General features: G+C 39.2%; 1 protein-coding gene across 1 annotated transcript in view; it reads right to left on the bottom strand.

Annotated features, from left to right (window-relative positions):
- Positions 1 to 13,807, bottom strand: part of LOC130679248 (transmembrane protease serine 12-like) — a 30,295-nt gene extending 16,488 nt beyond the window's left edge. Inside the window, exons 1-4 of the mRNA XM_057487874.1 lie at positions 13,800 to 13,807; positions 12,979 to 13,505; positions 12,373 to 12,568; positions 6,396 to 6,664 (exon numbers count right to left, since the gene is read on the bottom strand). Coding sequence (XP_057343857.1) covers positions 6,396 to 6,664; positions 12,373 to 12,568; positions 12,979 to 13,505; positions 13,800 to 13,807 — 1,000 coding nt within the window. The remainder of the gene's footprint in view (positions 1 to 6,395; positions 6,665 to 12,372; positions 12,569 to 12,978; positions 13,506 to 13,799) is intronic.
- Positions 13,808 to 16,343: the final 2,536 nt, after the last annotated feature.

The following is a 16,343-nucleotide window of genomic DNA, read 5'->3' as shown; positions in this document are numbered from 1 at the left end:
ATCTTGAAAGAGCAACAGGAAAGACAGCTGCGCCAGACTGCATACAGCTGGAGAAAAGAACAAACCTCACAGAACAGGGTAATGTACCAAAGCTGTGATCCAACAGGACCCAAGCCCTTGCCCCACCCCAGCTCACTGGCAGGAGGAAGATAAACAGAGTGCGGAGGGAGAGAAGGCCTAGGAGTGCTGAACACCCAGCACTGGAGACCTGCTCTGGGAGCAGGAACCTATATTGCATGGTGCTGTGGAGATTAGTGGGGTTGGAAAGCTAAGACAGGTGGAATACCTGGAGAGACTGAGATTCCAACCACTTGTGGAAAAAGGATGCACATCCAGCTGCTCTGGGACAAAAGAAAGGCAGGCAGTCTGAGAGACTTCTTAACAGTGAGAAGGATGCTAAAGGGGCAAGGATTTCACAGAGCTTACTGCTCAGGAGAAAGGACAGGTGGACAAAGTTGTCCAGGCACACTCTGCCCAGCAGGTTGGGAACTTTCAGAAGCTTCAGGTGCTCTATCCCCTGGCTGGCTATGCAGCTCCAAGGCCCCCAACCATGATATGCAGCCTGCTGAGCCTTCCTCCCAGCCTGACCCAACCAGGCTTGCAAACTGGCAGCCCCTGCCCTGGAGTCAGGCCAGTGAGAGGGAAACCCCGCCTATGGCAGCTACAAATGCCAAGCATAGAGGCTTATACCTGTGTGCTCGGCCCACTGATTCTGGTAGTGGAGACAGGCATAGAGGTGGGAAGCAGGAAACACCTTTCCTCCTCCCAAGCACCATTGCTGCTCCCCTAAAACCCCCGACATTGCTCCAGGGGCTGACTGGCCCAGAGAGTAGAGCTTTTGAGCACTAGAGGGTGCCACATACAAATATGAAATCTCAAAGGGATGTGGTTCAAATCAAAATCCCACAAACACCAGAAAAAGGGCCAAGTGAAACTGAACCAACCAATCTTCCTGAAAGAGATTTCAAAATAAAAATCATAAACCTGCTCATGGAGGTACAGAAAAATATTCAAGAACTCAGGGAAGAATTCCCGATGGAGATTCAATCATTACAGAATACAGTATCAGAAACGAAACATACAATGGAGGGATTTAAAAGCAGATTAGGTAAAGTGGAGGAGACTATAAATAGAATAGAAATTAGAGAAGAGGAATACAAAGACGCCGGGGCACAGAGAGAAAGAAGGATCTCTAGGAATGAAATAATATTGAGAGAGCTGTGTGACTAATCCAAATGGAACAATATTTGAATTATAGGGGTATCAGAGAAAGAAGAGCAGAAAAGGGATAGCAGGTATCTTTGAGGAGGTGATTGCTGAAAACTTCCCCAATATGGGGAAGGAGATAGTCTCTCAGGCCATGGAGGTGCACCGATCTCCCAACACAAGGGACCTAAGGAAGACAACACCAAGACAAATAGTAATAAAAAAGGCCAAGATCAAGGATAAGGATAGAGTCTTAAAAGAAGCCAGAGAGAGAATGATAATCACATACAAAGGAAAATCCATCAGGCTGTCATCAGATTTCTTAACAGAAACCGTATAGGCCAGAAGGGAGTGGCATGATGTATTTAATGCAATGAAGCAGAAGGGCCTCAAACCAAGAATACACTACCCAGGAAGATTATCATTTAAATTTGAAGGAGGGATTAAACAATTTCCAGAAAGCAAAAGCTGAGAGAATTTTCCTCCCACAAACTGTCTCTACAGTGTATTTTGGAGGGACTGCTCTAGATGGAAGTGTTCCTAAGGCTAAATAGCTGTCACCAGAGGAAATGAAATGCAAAATTAAATCAACCATTCCCAAAGTCACTCATGGGATAGACAAAGAGTACAGAATATGATACCTAATATATAAAGAATGGAGGAAGAAGAAAAAGGAGGAGAAAAAGAAAAGAACCCTTAGATTGTGTTTGTAATAGCATGCTAAGTGAGTTAAGTTAGACTGCTAGATAGTAAGGAAGTAACCCCTGAACCTTTGGTAACCACGAATCTAAAGCCTGCAATGGCAATAAGTACATACCTATTGATAATCACCCTAAATGTAAATGGTCTGAATGTACCAATTAAAAGACACAGAGTCACTGAATGGATAAAAAACAAGACCCATCTATATACTGCCTTCAAGAGACTCACTTCAAACCCAAGGACATACACAGATTAAAAGTGAAGGGATGGAAAAAGATATTTCATGCAACTAATAGGAAGAAAAAAGCAGGAGTTGCAGTACTTGCATCATACAAAAGACTTCAAAACAAAGAAAGTAACAAGAGACAAAGAAGGACATTACATAAGGACAAAGTGGTCAATCCAACAAGAGGATATAACCATTACAAATATCTATGCACACAACATAGGTGCACCTACATATGTGAAACAAATTCTAACAGAATTAATGGGGGAAATAGAATGCAATGCATTTATTTCCAGAGACTTCAACACACTATTCACTCCAAAGGACAGATCAACTAGACAGAAAATAAGAAACGAGAGAGCGGCACTGAACAACACACTAGAACAGATAGACCTAACAGATATCTACAGAACACTCCATCCTAAAGCAACAGGATACACATTCTTCTCATGTGCACATGGAACATTTTCCAGAATAGATCATATACTAGGACACAAAAGGAGCTTCAGTAAATTCAGAAGGACTGAAATTGTACCAACCAGCTTCTCAAACCACAAAGGTATGAAACTAAAAATAAATTAGGCAAAGAAAACAAAAAAGCCCACAAACACACAGATTCTAAATAATCAATGGAGCAATGACCGATTGAAAACAGAGATCAAGCAATATATGGAGACAAGTGAAAACAACAACTCAACACCTCAAAACATGTGGGACTCAGTAAAGGCTGTGCTAAGAGGGAAGTATACTGCAATACAGGCCTACCTCAGGAAAGAAAAACAATGCCATATGAACAGTCTAAACTCATAGTTAATGAAATTAGAAAAAGAAGAACAAATGAGGCCCCAGGTCAGTAGGAGGAGAGATGTAATATAAATTAGAGCATAAATAAATAAAATCGAGAATAAAACAATAGAAAGAATCAATGAAAGCAGAAGCTGGTTCTTCGAGAAAATAAACAAAACAGATAATCCATTAGCCAGACTTAGCAAGAAAAAAAGATAGTCTACACACATAAACAGAATCAGAAATGAGAAAGGAAAAGTCACTATGGACACCACAGAAATACAAAGAATTATTAGAGAATACTATGAAAAATTATATGCTAAAAAACTGGATAACCAGAAGAAATGGACACCTTTCTAGAAAAATACAACCTTCCAAGGCTGACCCAGGAAGAAGCAGAAAATATGAAAATACCAATTACCAGCAACAAAACTGAATTGGTAATCAAAAAACGACTTAAGAACAAAACTCCTCAACCAGATGGCTTCACTGCTGAATTTTACCAAACATTTAGTGAAGACCTAATACCCATCCTCCTTAAAGTTTTCCAAAAACTAGAAGAGGTCTATGAGGCCTCATTCTATGAGGCCAGCATAGAATACCAAATCAAGCAGAGACAAAAAAAAAGAAAACTACAAACCAAGAAACCTGATAAACATAGATGCAAATATACTCAAAAGAATATTAGCAAAGTGAATTCAAAAATACATTAAAAAGATCATCATCCACCTTGACCAAGTCGGATTTATTCCAGGGATTCAAGGATGGTACAATATTCGAAAATCCATCAACATCAGAAACCAAATCAACAAAAAGGACAAAAATCACACGATCATCTCCATAGATGCTGAAAAAGCATTCGACAGGATTGAACATCCATTCATGATAAAAACTCTCAACGAAATGGGTAAAGATGGCAAGTATCTCAACATAATAAAGGCCACATATAGTCATATGTGTCAACATCATACTTAACAGCGAAAAGCTGAAAGCTTTTCCTTTAAGATCAGGAATAAGACAAGGATTCCCACTTTTATTCAACAGAGTACTGGAGCTCCTACCCACGGCAATCAGACAACACAGAGAAATAAAAGGCATCCATATTGGTAAGGAACATATTGAACTGTCACTGTTTACAGATGACATGATATTGTACATAAAAAACCCTGAGGAATCCACTCCAAAACTATTAGAACTAATAACTGAGTTCATCAATGTGGCAGGATGCAAAATCAATACACAGAAATCTGTTGCATTCCTATATACTAATGATGAACTAGCAGAGAGGGAAATCATAAAGACAATTCCATTCACTATTGCATCAAAAAGAATAAAATACCTAGGAATAAACTTAACCAAGGAGGTAAAAGACTTATACCATGAAAACTAGAAGACACCAATAAATGGAAACACATCCTATGCTCACGGATAGGAAGAATTAATATTTTCAAAATGGCCATCCTGCTTAAAGCAGTCTACAGAATCAATGCAATTCCTATCAAAATACCAATGGCATTCCTCAGAAAACTAGAACAAATAGTTCTAAAATTCATATGGAACCACAAAAGACCCTGAATAGCCAAAGCACTCCTGAGAAGGAAGAATAAAGCTGGGGGGATTACACTCCCCAACTTCAAGCTCTACTACAAAGCCATAGTAATCAAGACAATTTGGTACTGGCACAAGAACATACCCATAGATCAATGGAACAGAATAGAGAGTCCAGATATAAACCCAAGCATATATGGTCAATTAATATACAATAAAGGAGCCATGGATATACAATGGGGAAAAGACACCCTCTTCAACAGCTGGTGTTGGCAAAACTGGACAGCTACATGCAAGAAAATGAAACTGGATTATTGTGTAACTCCATACACAAAAGAAAACTCAAAATGGATCAAATACCTGAATGTAAATCATGAAACCATGAACCTCTTAGAAGAAAACATAGGCAAAAATCTCTTGAATATAAACATGAGGAACTTTTTCCTGAAGCATCTCCTCAGGCATGGGAAACAAATAAAAAGTGAACAAATAGTACTACATCAAACTAAAAAGCTTCTGTACAGCAAAGGACACCATCAGCAGAACAAAAAGGCATACTACAATATGGGAGAATATATTCATAAATGACATATCTGACATGGATTAACATCCAAATTATATAAAGAGCTCATGCACCTCAACACACAAAAAGCAAATAACCTGATTAAAAAATCGGCAGGGATCTGAACGGATACTTCTCCAAAGAAGAAAGTCAGATGGCCAACAGACACATGAAAAGATGCTCCACATCACTAATCATCAAGGAAATGCAAATTAAAACCACAATGAGATAGCACCTCCCACCAGTTAGGATGGCCAACATCCAAAAGACAAAGAACAACAAATGTTCGCAAGGTGTGGAGAAAGGGGAACCCTCCTACCCTGTTGGTGGGAATGTAAACTAGTTCAACCATTGTGGAAAGCAATATGGAGGTTCCTCAAAAAACTAAAAATAGAAATACCATTTGACCCAGGAATTCCAATGTTAGGAATTTACCCAAGGAAAACAAGATCTCAGATTCAAAAAGACATATGCACCCCTGTTTATCGCAGTACTATTTACAGTAGGCAAGATATGGAAGCAACCTAAGTGTCCATCAGTAGATGAATGGATAAAGAAGAGGTGGTACATATGCATGATGGAATATTATTCAGCCATAAAAGAAAACAGATCCTACCATTTGCAACAACATGGATGGAGGTAGAGGGTATTATGCTCAGTGAAATAAGCCAGGCGGAGAAAGACAAGTACCAAATGATTTCCCTCATTTGTGGAGTATAACGACAAAGCAAAACTGAAGGAACAAAACAGCAGCAGACTCACAGACTCCAAGAAGCGACTAGCGTCTACCAAAGGTGAGTGGTGGGGGAGGGTGGGAGAAGTGGATTGAGGTGTATTATGATTAGTGCACTTTGTGTGTGTGGTCACAGGGAAGACAGTGGAGCACAGAAAAGACAAGTAGTGACTCTGTGGCATCTTACTATGCTGATGGACAGTTACTGCAATGGACTGTGGGGGAGGACTTGATAATATTGGTGAATGTATTAACCAGCATGTTTTTCATGTGAAACCTTCATAAAAGTGTATATCGATGAGACCTTAATAAAAATAAATAGATTTTTTAAAATGCAGTTCTGCCATCACCCGTAAGTCTCAGAAACTACAAATATACTTAGAACCATCAGTCTCTTTAAGACTGGCTAAAGGTTCAAGTCTCTTGGCATGTATAATGGGAGAAAGTCTTCATCTCTGCTTTGGCAGATAATTTTCTCTCCCACAGAGAAGAAAAAGATACAAGAGGATATTTTCTTTTCACTGGTTTATAAAGACCTATTGTTCAAACTCATGACATAGATAAATATATAAGAGTTTTCCCTCTCCAATAATCAGAAAGATTTATATCAATAAAATCTAGACTATAATTACCTTCTTCCGTTGTTCTTCCCCAGCCACTTACAAAACACTTTGTGTTTGGGTCCAGGTTTTGGAAAACATCAAAAGGGAGACAGATAGGCTGAATATAGTCATCATATGTCACTGCTCTTTGTAAATGAAAAAGAGCAATATCATTTACATAAGATTCTATTTCAAAGTCTGGATGGATAATGATTGTTTTAACTTTTATCTTCTTGGTATTTGGATGTTTCTCATGTATATTATTAGTTCCAATCACAGCTCTCCACATTAAAGGATCTCTGAAAGAAAGCAAATGTTTCCATTACAAACATATTTATTTTAGTAAGTAAACATTCTTAATCTCACTAGTTTTTGTTATTTCTCATGTTGGGTGATTAACAAAAAAAATTGAATCCTGCTTTCATGCAACATAAAGTCCCATCAAATAAAAACCTAAATATCATGATGGAGGAAAGGAGAAAAAGAACAATGGACAGAAAGTCCAAAAACAGATTCAAGTACATGAGAAATTAATATATGGTTAAGGTAGCACTTCTTAACAATGGACAAAAAGATGAATTATTCAATAAATGGTATTGGAATAACTATCTACCTAACTAGTCTTAACAGTGAAATAAAATTAAATCCTCCAAACACACTAAACACTAAAAAAACCCTCAAAATTGATTCAGTATTTAAATGCCCAAGTCTTTTAAATAAATATTTCATACTTTTAGAGGTACATAAAATGGTATATCTGAGACTTGCATCAAAATAATTGGAGGGGGGAATCGATGAGATTAAGATGAAATAAGATCAGGCATGAGCTGATAACTTGAAATGGGGTGAGAGTTCTAATGGGAGTTCACTAAACTATTCCCTCTGCTTTTATAAATTTTTGAAATTTTAGAATGAAACATTTGGATATTAAATTACACAAGAATTATAAAAATTAAACCAGAAAGAAAATGTAGTTGAATACATAACATTGATATGAGAAGGGACTTTATAAAACATAACAGTAAATATAAAATAAGCAACTAATGGATCTTGACATACAAAAACAAAAAGCAAGCAAAAAATCAAACCACACCAAAAAATCTTCTGTGGGTCAAAAATCAACAAGTAAACCCCTAAATGTTTAATTGTTATTACATCTAGAATTGAATTGGTAATGAGAAACTGTTGTCTACAAATGCTGAAATTTTTTTTTTATTGAAGTGTAGTTGATATACAATCTTATATTGGTTTCAGATATATAACACAGTGGTTCATCAGTTAACCATATGATTAAATCCTCACCCCCATGAGTGCAGTTACTGTCTGTCATCATACGAAGATATTACTGAATCATTGGCTGTATTATCCATGCTGTATTCTACTGTCCCCATGACCAACTTTTATGTTTGAGAATTTTTGTGCTCTTTTATCCCCCTCAACCTCCCCAACCCCTCCCCCATGGTAACCATCAATCACTTCTCTGTGTCTATGAGTCGACTTACAAATGCTGAAATTTTTTTCACCCTCACATTGGCAAAGATTATGTATGTGTGTGATGATAATGCTCAGTACAGACAAGAGTCAGAGGAACAAAGGCACTCATTCATTGTAGAAAGTGTAAGTAGATGGTTACTTTGGCAATATGTATCAATAGTCTGTAACAATTGCATTTTATTTTACCCTGCAATTCTACTTCCTAGAATTTCTCTCAAGGAAATAGAACATATTTGGTTGTCATGAAAGTGGACTAGGCCACCTCTAAAAAGGTTGTGAAAAATTTTAAAGTGCTAGTGCTATTTATTTTAAAAAGAAATCATTGCTTTAAGCTACTTTGAAATATTTCCTTTCTTTTCCAAACTTACTCAATTTATATTATTTATCCACTGCAGTTTATATTCAGATCATAAGATTATAAAACAAGTTGTATACACTTAAAACTACAAAACATTGCTGAAAGAAATTAAAGACATAAGTAAATGAAAAGACATGGAATGTTCATGGATTGAAAGACTTAATAATATTAGGATAACAATACTACCCAAAGCAATATATAGATTCAATACAATCCCTATAAAAATCCCAATGAGGTTTTTTGCAGAAATAGAAAAACCCATGCTAAAATTCATAAACTATTAAGGGACCCCAAATAGCCAACATAATCTTGAAAAAGAAGAATGAAGTTGGAGGACTCACACTTCCTTATTTCAAAACTTGCTGCAAAGCTACAGCAATGAAAACAGTGTGTGCTGGCGTAAGGACAGGTAGAAAAGAATAGAGAGCCTAGAAATACACCCTTTTATATGGGATCTATTGATTTTCACTGCGAGTGCCAAGATAATTCAATGGGGAAAGGACAGGGTTTTCAATAAATTGTGCTGGGAAAATTGAATATATACATTCCAAAGAATAAAGTTGGACTCTTACCTTTTGTCATATGCAAAAATTAACTGAAAACAGATAAAGACCTAAAAATAACAGTAATAAAAGTCTTTAAGGAAAACACAGGGGAAACCCTTCATGATATTGAATTTGGCAATAATTTCTTGGGTACGACGTGACAATCACAGCCAACAAAAGAAAAAATAGATAAATTTGACTTCACTGAAATTAAAGACTTTTGTGCATCAAAGGACACTCTCAAGAGTGAAAAAACAACCTATAGGAGAGTGTATTTGCAAATTATATTTGATAAAGGTTTAATATCCTGAATATATTATATAAAGAAACCCTACAACTCAACAAAAAAATTAACAGCCCACTTCAAAAATGGGCAAAGGACTTGAATAGACATTTCCCCAAAAAAGATATATGAATGGCCAAAAAGCACATGGAAAGATGCTCAACATCACTAATCGTTAGGGAAATGTGAATCAAAACCAAAGCAAGATACCACTTCACTCATTCACGTAGTTATAGGAGTAGTGTAAGTGATGAGCTAGGGATATGGGGACTGATACTCTGAATTTACTTCTGATCAGTGGGGGGTATTGGGGACAGAAGAAACAGGTTTCAGAGATAATACAGAGAGTCAGCTAGCCTTCTGGGTAATAGAGCTATTGGTGATGTTATTATGGGAGAATAGAGAAGGAATAGGATTAAAGGAAAGATTTTTAAAAATTCATTTTTGGACTTGTTGAGAATGTGACTCCAATATATATGTATAGTTGGGAGCTGGAAATATGACTCAGCTGGAGAGACTTTGGAGTTGCCAGCACACAAACTGCTGAAACAGAAGTAGATGAGACATCTCTAGAAAAGAGCACAGATGATAAGGCCAAGAGGATAGAAAGTAGAAGTGTAGAAAATATTGCCATTTAAAAGATGACAAAGGCTTATCAAGGAGGAGGAGAAAAGACAAAAAGAGACAGAACGTGGTATCTTAGAAATCAACAAAAGATAATTTCAAGGAGAGCAGCAGTTAACTTCGGCAAGTATTCTAGAGATCAAACAGGACGGGGATGGAGAGAGGTCATTGGCTTTGGCACGGATGTGGATCTTTAATAGTATATTTTGGCCACAAAAATCAGATTGCAATTGGGATTTTCTGAGTCAATGAGCAAAAAGGAAGTGTCACTTTCAAGGAGTCTCCCAGTAAAGGGAAGAACAGGAACAGGTAAAGTTTGTTTGTTAAATAATGATGAGGTGATCTAAACATGTTTGAAGTCTATAGGGAAGAAACGAACAACAGATTGAAAAATAGCAGAGACATTGAGGCAGCATAGGTTTGAGACCTAGGCTTAAATCAGTGGGCTGCCTCTTAAGAGCAATGTGATCTTTGGCAAGTTAGCAAATCTGTCTGGTCTTTGGATTCCTCAAGTGTAAAATGGAGATTATAATAGCTTTGCAGAGGGGTACCACTGAGGAGGGCTTTTTAAATTTAGAATTATATGTAACATCCTTAGACAAAACCTAATCTCAGAGCAAGTCTTTGATAAATGGTTGTTATAAAAGGGAATAAGGAATAATTGATGTGCAAGGAGGGGAACAGGAATAGGTGACAGAGTTAGTCCTCTGAGACAGAAGGAAACTCCTGAAACTTGTAGAGACTATGCCTCAGTAATATCTACTTCCTCAGCACAGAGTCCTGTTCTAGTGTATAACATACATTCACTAAATGCTTGTTGAGTAAAGGGGTAAAAACATCAATAAGATTTAGTCTTGAGAACTGTTAAGTGGAATATGGACATTATATTCAAATGCTTGGAAGAAGAATCAGGTTTTATATACATGGCTTCAGAAGGCAGAACAAAAACCAAAACAATACAACATAAGGAAAAACTTTCTAAGAATTAAGGCTGTCTGAAATGGAAATGAGATTCTTCCTAAGACAATTCAACCTCACAAGAGGTATTTCAAGTACAGAACCATATGATACAATTATGGTTATGTGGGTGGGTTTCAGTCTGACAAATTTGGATTTGATTCCTGATTTTGTTGCTTTCCAGCATGGAACCATGAGCAAATACTTAAGAATGCTGAAGTCTCAGGGTCTCCCTAAAGAGCAGTTGTGAAGGTTAGTGGAAATTACGTATGAAAGAACGCCTGGCTCAGTACATTGAAGCAATAATTATTTCTGACTAGAGAATACATTATTTTAATATTGTAGTTAGTTTTCATATACAGGACAGAGGATTGAACTAGACCTTTAAAATGCCTCTTTGATTCTAAGATTCTCTGACAAGATAGCGAACCTATATTATTTGACCAAGGTCATACATATAGCAGGTTTTTGAGTCTTAACACCACTGCACCACAAAGTGTCAGGGGAGGACTAAGATACAGGTCCACTTCAAACTCCTTGTTCTCCCTACTGTGTCAAAGGAATAGACCAGTAAAGGTACAATGTCAGGACTAAGTAGGCAAGAGAACTTTTTCCAAGACTCTTCATACCAAGTAGGTCTTTCCTCCCTTGGATTAAGGTTTGAAAGCTGTTGAAAAGCAGTTTTTAAAGATAGCATGTTAGAAAGTAGTTGTTGAACACCCACACCTGAAAGAACAGAATTGACCTCTTTCTTGGTATAAATCCTTGGTTTATACCTCAGTATCTTCCCATTTTTCTAATCCCTATTCCTCAAAAGGCCAATTCATAGAACCAAAATGTTTAAAATGTAGTATATAAATGGAAAACTTTAGGTACTCCATTAGGCCACTTTCCCTTGATTGGATTTTGAAATTCTTGTTAGTTCTTCCTAAAGACTTTTCTAAGACAGCTAGTCTCTTAAAAATTAAAGACTAAACAGAGACCATATGACAGGTTCCATGGTTTCCTAAAGGATTTATTATAGACCTTGATATTAAATAGGTTAGGAGGGTTGTAAAGTTTTATTCTAACTGGTAAATCCTACTTCTCCAAGACTGACATCATCCATAGACTCAATAAACATTTACCATGTCTCCTATAAAGTATGCCAAGTCCTATACTTGTACCAGGAATATAAAATAAAACATGCAGTCCTTGTCTTCAAAGAACTCATGATCTAATGGTGAGAAAGACAAACACCTGATTACAATATAATTTTTAAAGCTTCATTATTTAAAGAAAGGCCCAAGAAACTCCAACCCACAGTCCAAAAATCTGGCCTGTCTCCTTTTTATATTGCTCATGAACAAAGAATGATTTTTACACCTATAAATGATTAGGAAAAAAAAACCAAATAACAAAATAATATTTTGTTCAAATTCCAATATTCATAAATGATTTTATAGGGTCACAGTAAACTTACTCAATTGTTTTGTCTATCGCTGATTTGGTTCTACAGAGGCAAACTTGAGTAGTTGTGACAGAGACCGTATGGGCTGCAAAGCCTTAAACATTTCTTTACAGAAAAGGTTTGTTGACCTCTGATTTAAAGGATTTATTTCAACAAATATTCAGTGTACTGTGTATAAGGCATTATGGCTACTTGCAAACATACAGCTTAACTGAATAGGGCTGGAGTCAAATGATTCTCTACCACTTCAAGATATCCCCTGAGGATAAAACAGGAGGTGTGTTCTGTCTACATACCTAAAATCCTTAGTGCAGTGGGCGGCTGTGAGGATCCACTTATTTTTCACTAAGCTTCCCCCACAGACATGAGCAGAAATTTTACCAGACTGAATTTGCAGGCTAACTATCCACGGCCAGGCGCCAGTTTGAGCTACCGTGCCCCCTGTAATCCGAGGCCCTTTCAGCACATCCGCAAGTGGTGCTTTTCCACAATCTAAAAATAAAAATGATATATTATTTGGCTGAACACCTAATAATATTAATTTCTAATCTTAACACATTAATCTTTGAAATTCCTATTTTAAAAAACTGATTAATCAAGAGCTACAAGTTCTAATACTTCCTGTTTAACTTGTTGGGTAAGTCTTTCTCAACTGTAGTACGAAGTCACCTAATAGCCCTTTCAACTCTGAATTCCAATGAATTATTAATCTGTAAAATGGGAATAACAAACCGCAGAATGCTTTGAGGAGTATATACAGATGCCCCACATAAGTTAATGGCATCTTTACCATTACCACTACTTCTACTACTACAGTCTCCTCATAATTGGACTGCTTAGGTCTATAAGTTTTCAAGACAGACGGAACAACAGAAAAGAACGGACCCACGTCCCAGCCCTACAAGTGGGAAAAAGGCCAAGGGGGACCGTCCGAAGATACTGCCCTTTGCATCCAACCTTTCCTTCGCCTGGGCCTGGCGGCCCTTCTGCCCGAGCCTCCCCCGCATGGCCGCAAGCCACCCGGGGCCGCCGGCCGGGTCCCAGGAGGGGCCGCGCCTGCTCCTCTCGGAGCGTGAGTGGTCTGCGAACAGGAGAGCGCTGCCCACAAACAGCGCCGCGCTCAGGAGCCCCGGCCCCATCTCGGAACTCCGGGGGCGCAAAATGGCTGCCAGCACTCCCCGCCCGCGCCGCGGTGTGTGAGGCGGAGAGGCGCGAGGGCTGCTCGCAAAGCAGGCGAGGGGCGAGCAGGCGCCGGCAGCCTGTGAGGCGGGCGGGTGCCCGGATGACCCTGGCCTCCGGGGGTAAACCAGCGGGCGTCCGCTTACCGGGCAGCAATACGGGAAGCTCCTGGCGCTCGGCCGCCTCGCCTGTCAGAGCCGTGCGCTTGCACAGGCCAGCAGAGGCGGGCGGTGCTGGAACCTGGGTGCTGCTAGCTCAGATTTGTAGGGCCACGAAGGCTTCCGGAAGTCAGGGCGTGTAAACCGCGGCGGGTCGGCTAGGGAAGGGCGAGGTAAAGCCAAGGCACAGCAAGGACGGAGGCTTGGATTCGAGACCGTATAGCCATTATACACACACAGATTGATCTCATTATCAGTTGGTTTGTAGTAGCTTGCCTTCAACCAATCACTTCAGGATAAAATGATAAAATCAAACTTAAAGACATGCAAAGTTAAGGACAAAGCCTGAATGATGGTAATTGCACCACCACCACCCACAAACACACTTGCGCATACACCCTCTCTCCCTCCCTCTCTTTTTTCTCTCATCCCCCAGCCTGAGAGATGCATTATTCTTTGCCCTTGTCAGAACCCCTGAAGTGCCCCCCTGGCATTCAAAACTGTGAGGGGAGAGGGCACAGATAAATGGCTTCAGTTAATCCACCAAACACACATAGATATTAACCTCACACTATGTACCAAACACCCGAAATAAGTACCACATCACTGGAGGTGTGTTAAGACCTGGTCCTCTGACCCAGAGAACTTAACAAGTTGGCCAGCGGAGAAAATCAGGACTAATTCACATGGGGAGCAAAGAAATAAATGGTGACCCTCAAGCCTAATGTTAATTCAGACATAAGATATTGGTGTGAGCTGTGGCGGTCTTGTTGGGGGCAAGTCAGTTCAGAGACGCAGGGAAGTCAAGAGTACAAGGGGAGGAAAGAATTTATTAAAGTAAGAGTGCCAGGGAATGACAGAACAGAATGATAAAGGAAGTTCATTGAACTGCTACTTAGCATGGGGCACATCCCACGCCAACTCCTAAAGCCAATGTCACCTGGGGTTCAGGGTCTGCTTGGATCAGCATGGCGTGGGAACTCAGTCCCTGCTACCCCAAGATTTGTGGGAGCCACAGAGCACTGGATGGAGTGAGATTATGTTCTGCGAACTTCCTAAAGGCAAAGAAGGGAGACTTTCAGGCAGGCTACTAAAGAGTATGGCCTTAAACTGCAGTTCTGTCTGGGTCACCCAGGAGACGGTAATTTGCAAGCCCAGATCTGAGTTCTCAGTAGCTCCTCCCAATTTATCTGAAACAGGGCAGAGAGACCCAGATCTGAGCTCTCAGTAGCCCCTTCCAATTTATCTGAAATAGGGCAGAGAGAGTGAAGGTTTGAGCTGAAATCCAGAGGATTAGAATGAAAAAGCAGAGTAACAAAGAAGACACCACGGGAGAAGCGCAGAGACAAAACGTTATAAATTGAGCAGTGAGAGGTTTATTTAAAGCAAAAAAGTGCACACTCAAAGAAAGGGGAGTGTGGACTACCTCAAAGAAGAGGCACCTGCCCCTAAGTTTTAGGGGCTGGGGATTTATAGGTGGTTGAGGATTTTCAAAGGGCTATGGGTGTGGACTTGTTAAGTGCTCCCAGAATGTTCATCCTAGATGAGTCATTAAGTTTCTTTTCTTATTAGTTCTCCAGGTAATTCTGCAAAATTAACATAAGAAATTTATGGCTGATTTCTTCCCAGAATAGCAACTTCCTGGTCTGAGGGCTTATCAATTAAGACCACCTGCCCTGCCCCCAGGATGGGCTGAGTTATTGTCTATTTGCTAAACAGTATGTTAAGAATCTTAACTTTCTGGATTTTTTAAAATGCAATTTTGACTTTAAAGTAAAATCTTCCTATCTTTAATATGGTGTTTATAGCTGGGCCTTTTAGCAGGCTGAAGTAAATTTTACAATGGCATGATCTAATTGGCACAGTGAAGACATGGGTTATACTGAGATACTTCTCTTTATCTGGGGAATATTCAAACATTTAAGGCCAAGTTGCTCCTGACCTTTTGAGCCTTGACTGATTAACTGATTAACTCTTGAGTCTTTTCTGGCTTTCTAGTTTTAACTGGTTAACTGAGTCCTTTCTAGTGGGCTTTACTGACCTATTCTCTTTCTACTCCGCTCATATCTATTTTCTTGCCTTACAGTCTGGGAAGGCAACTTGCAGAAGAGGAATGTGAACAGGGCCTAGACTGAAGCTCATGAGGTGGAAGAAGATGTAGTGAGGACAGGCTGGGCAAAGACAGAGGCGTGGGTATGTATCCATGCTTGTTTCTCTAGAGAAACAAAACCAGTTGCATATATAGAGGTATCAAAAGGGAGATTAAGATACCTCAAGACAAATGCTGGGCATAGAAGCCACAGGGCATAAATATGCAAAGAAGTAAAAAGCTAACCTTTTCAAACAATAAGGCTTCCCTCTCACTTACCAACTTCACATTTCCCTGTATGGCCCCGGAAGATGACTGGTTAGCCAGAGACGGGTAAGATTCCTCAAGGGAGGAACAACCTAAGACAGGCACAGTCGCAGGGGGGCCATCAGGTGAGAAATTGGGGATCAACAGAGGTGAGGCTTAGAACCTCACCCCCCCTGTTCTGAGAGAAATCTTCTGCATACGTGGATGTTTTATTGCCCTGGTCTAGCTTGGATTAACACATAGTCTACAGGCACACACCTGATCATCTACATTTGCTCTCTTACAACACTAAACTATGTTTTCTACCTTTATCTTGTATCTACCTACCACTTCAGCATTTTATTAAAAATAATAATAATAAAGAGAGAAATGTGGTATCCACATATAAATCAAGTATAAAAACCAAATGAGTATTCATATTTGAACTGACTGTTTAGAGTTCATAATGCATGAGCAAAACCGAAAGTTTCTGTGATGACTGCCCTTGTACTGTTCACTATGTAACTTATTCATTATGTAAGAATTTGTTCTACATGTAAGAACTTGTTTGTTATGCCTCAGAAGTTTGGAGACT

Source organism: Manis pentadactyla, chromosome 10, assembly GCF_030020395.1.
Source record: "Manis pentadactyla isolate mManPen7 chromosome 10, mManPen7.hap1, whole genome shotgun sequence".
In the NCBI taxonomy this organism is placed as follows: Eukaryota; Metazoa; Chordata; class Mammalia; order Pholidota; family Manidae; genus Manis; species Manis pentadactyla.
Note: the sequence above shows the minus strand (reverse complement) of the source record. Positions and strands in the feature narration are given on the sequence as shown.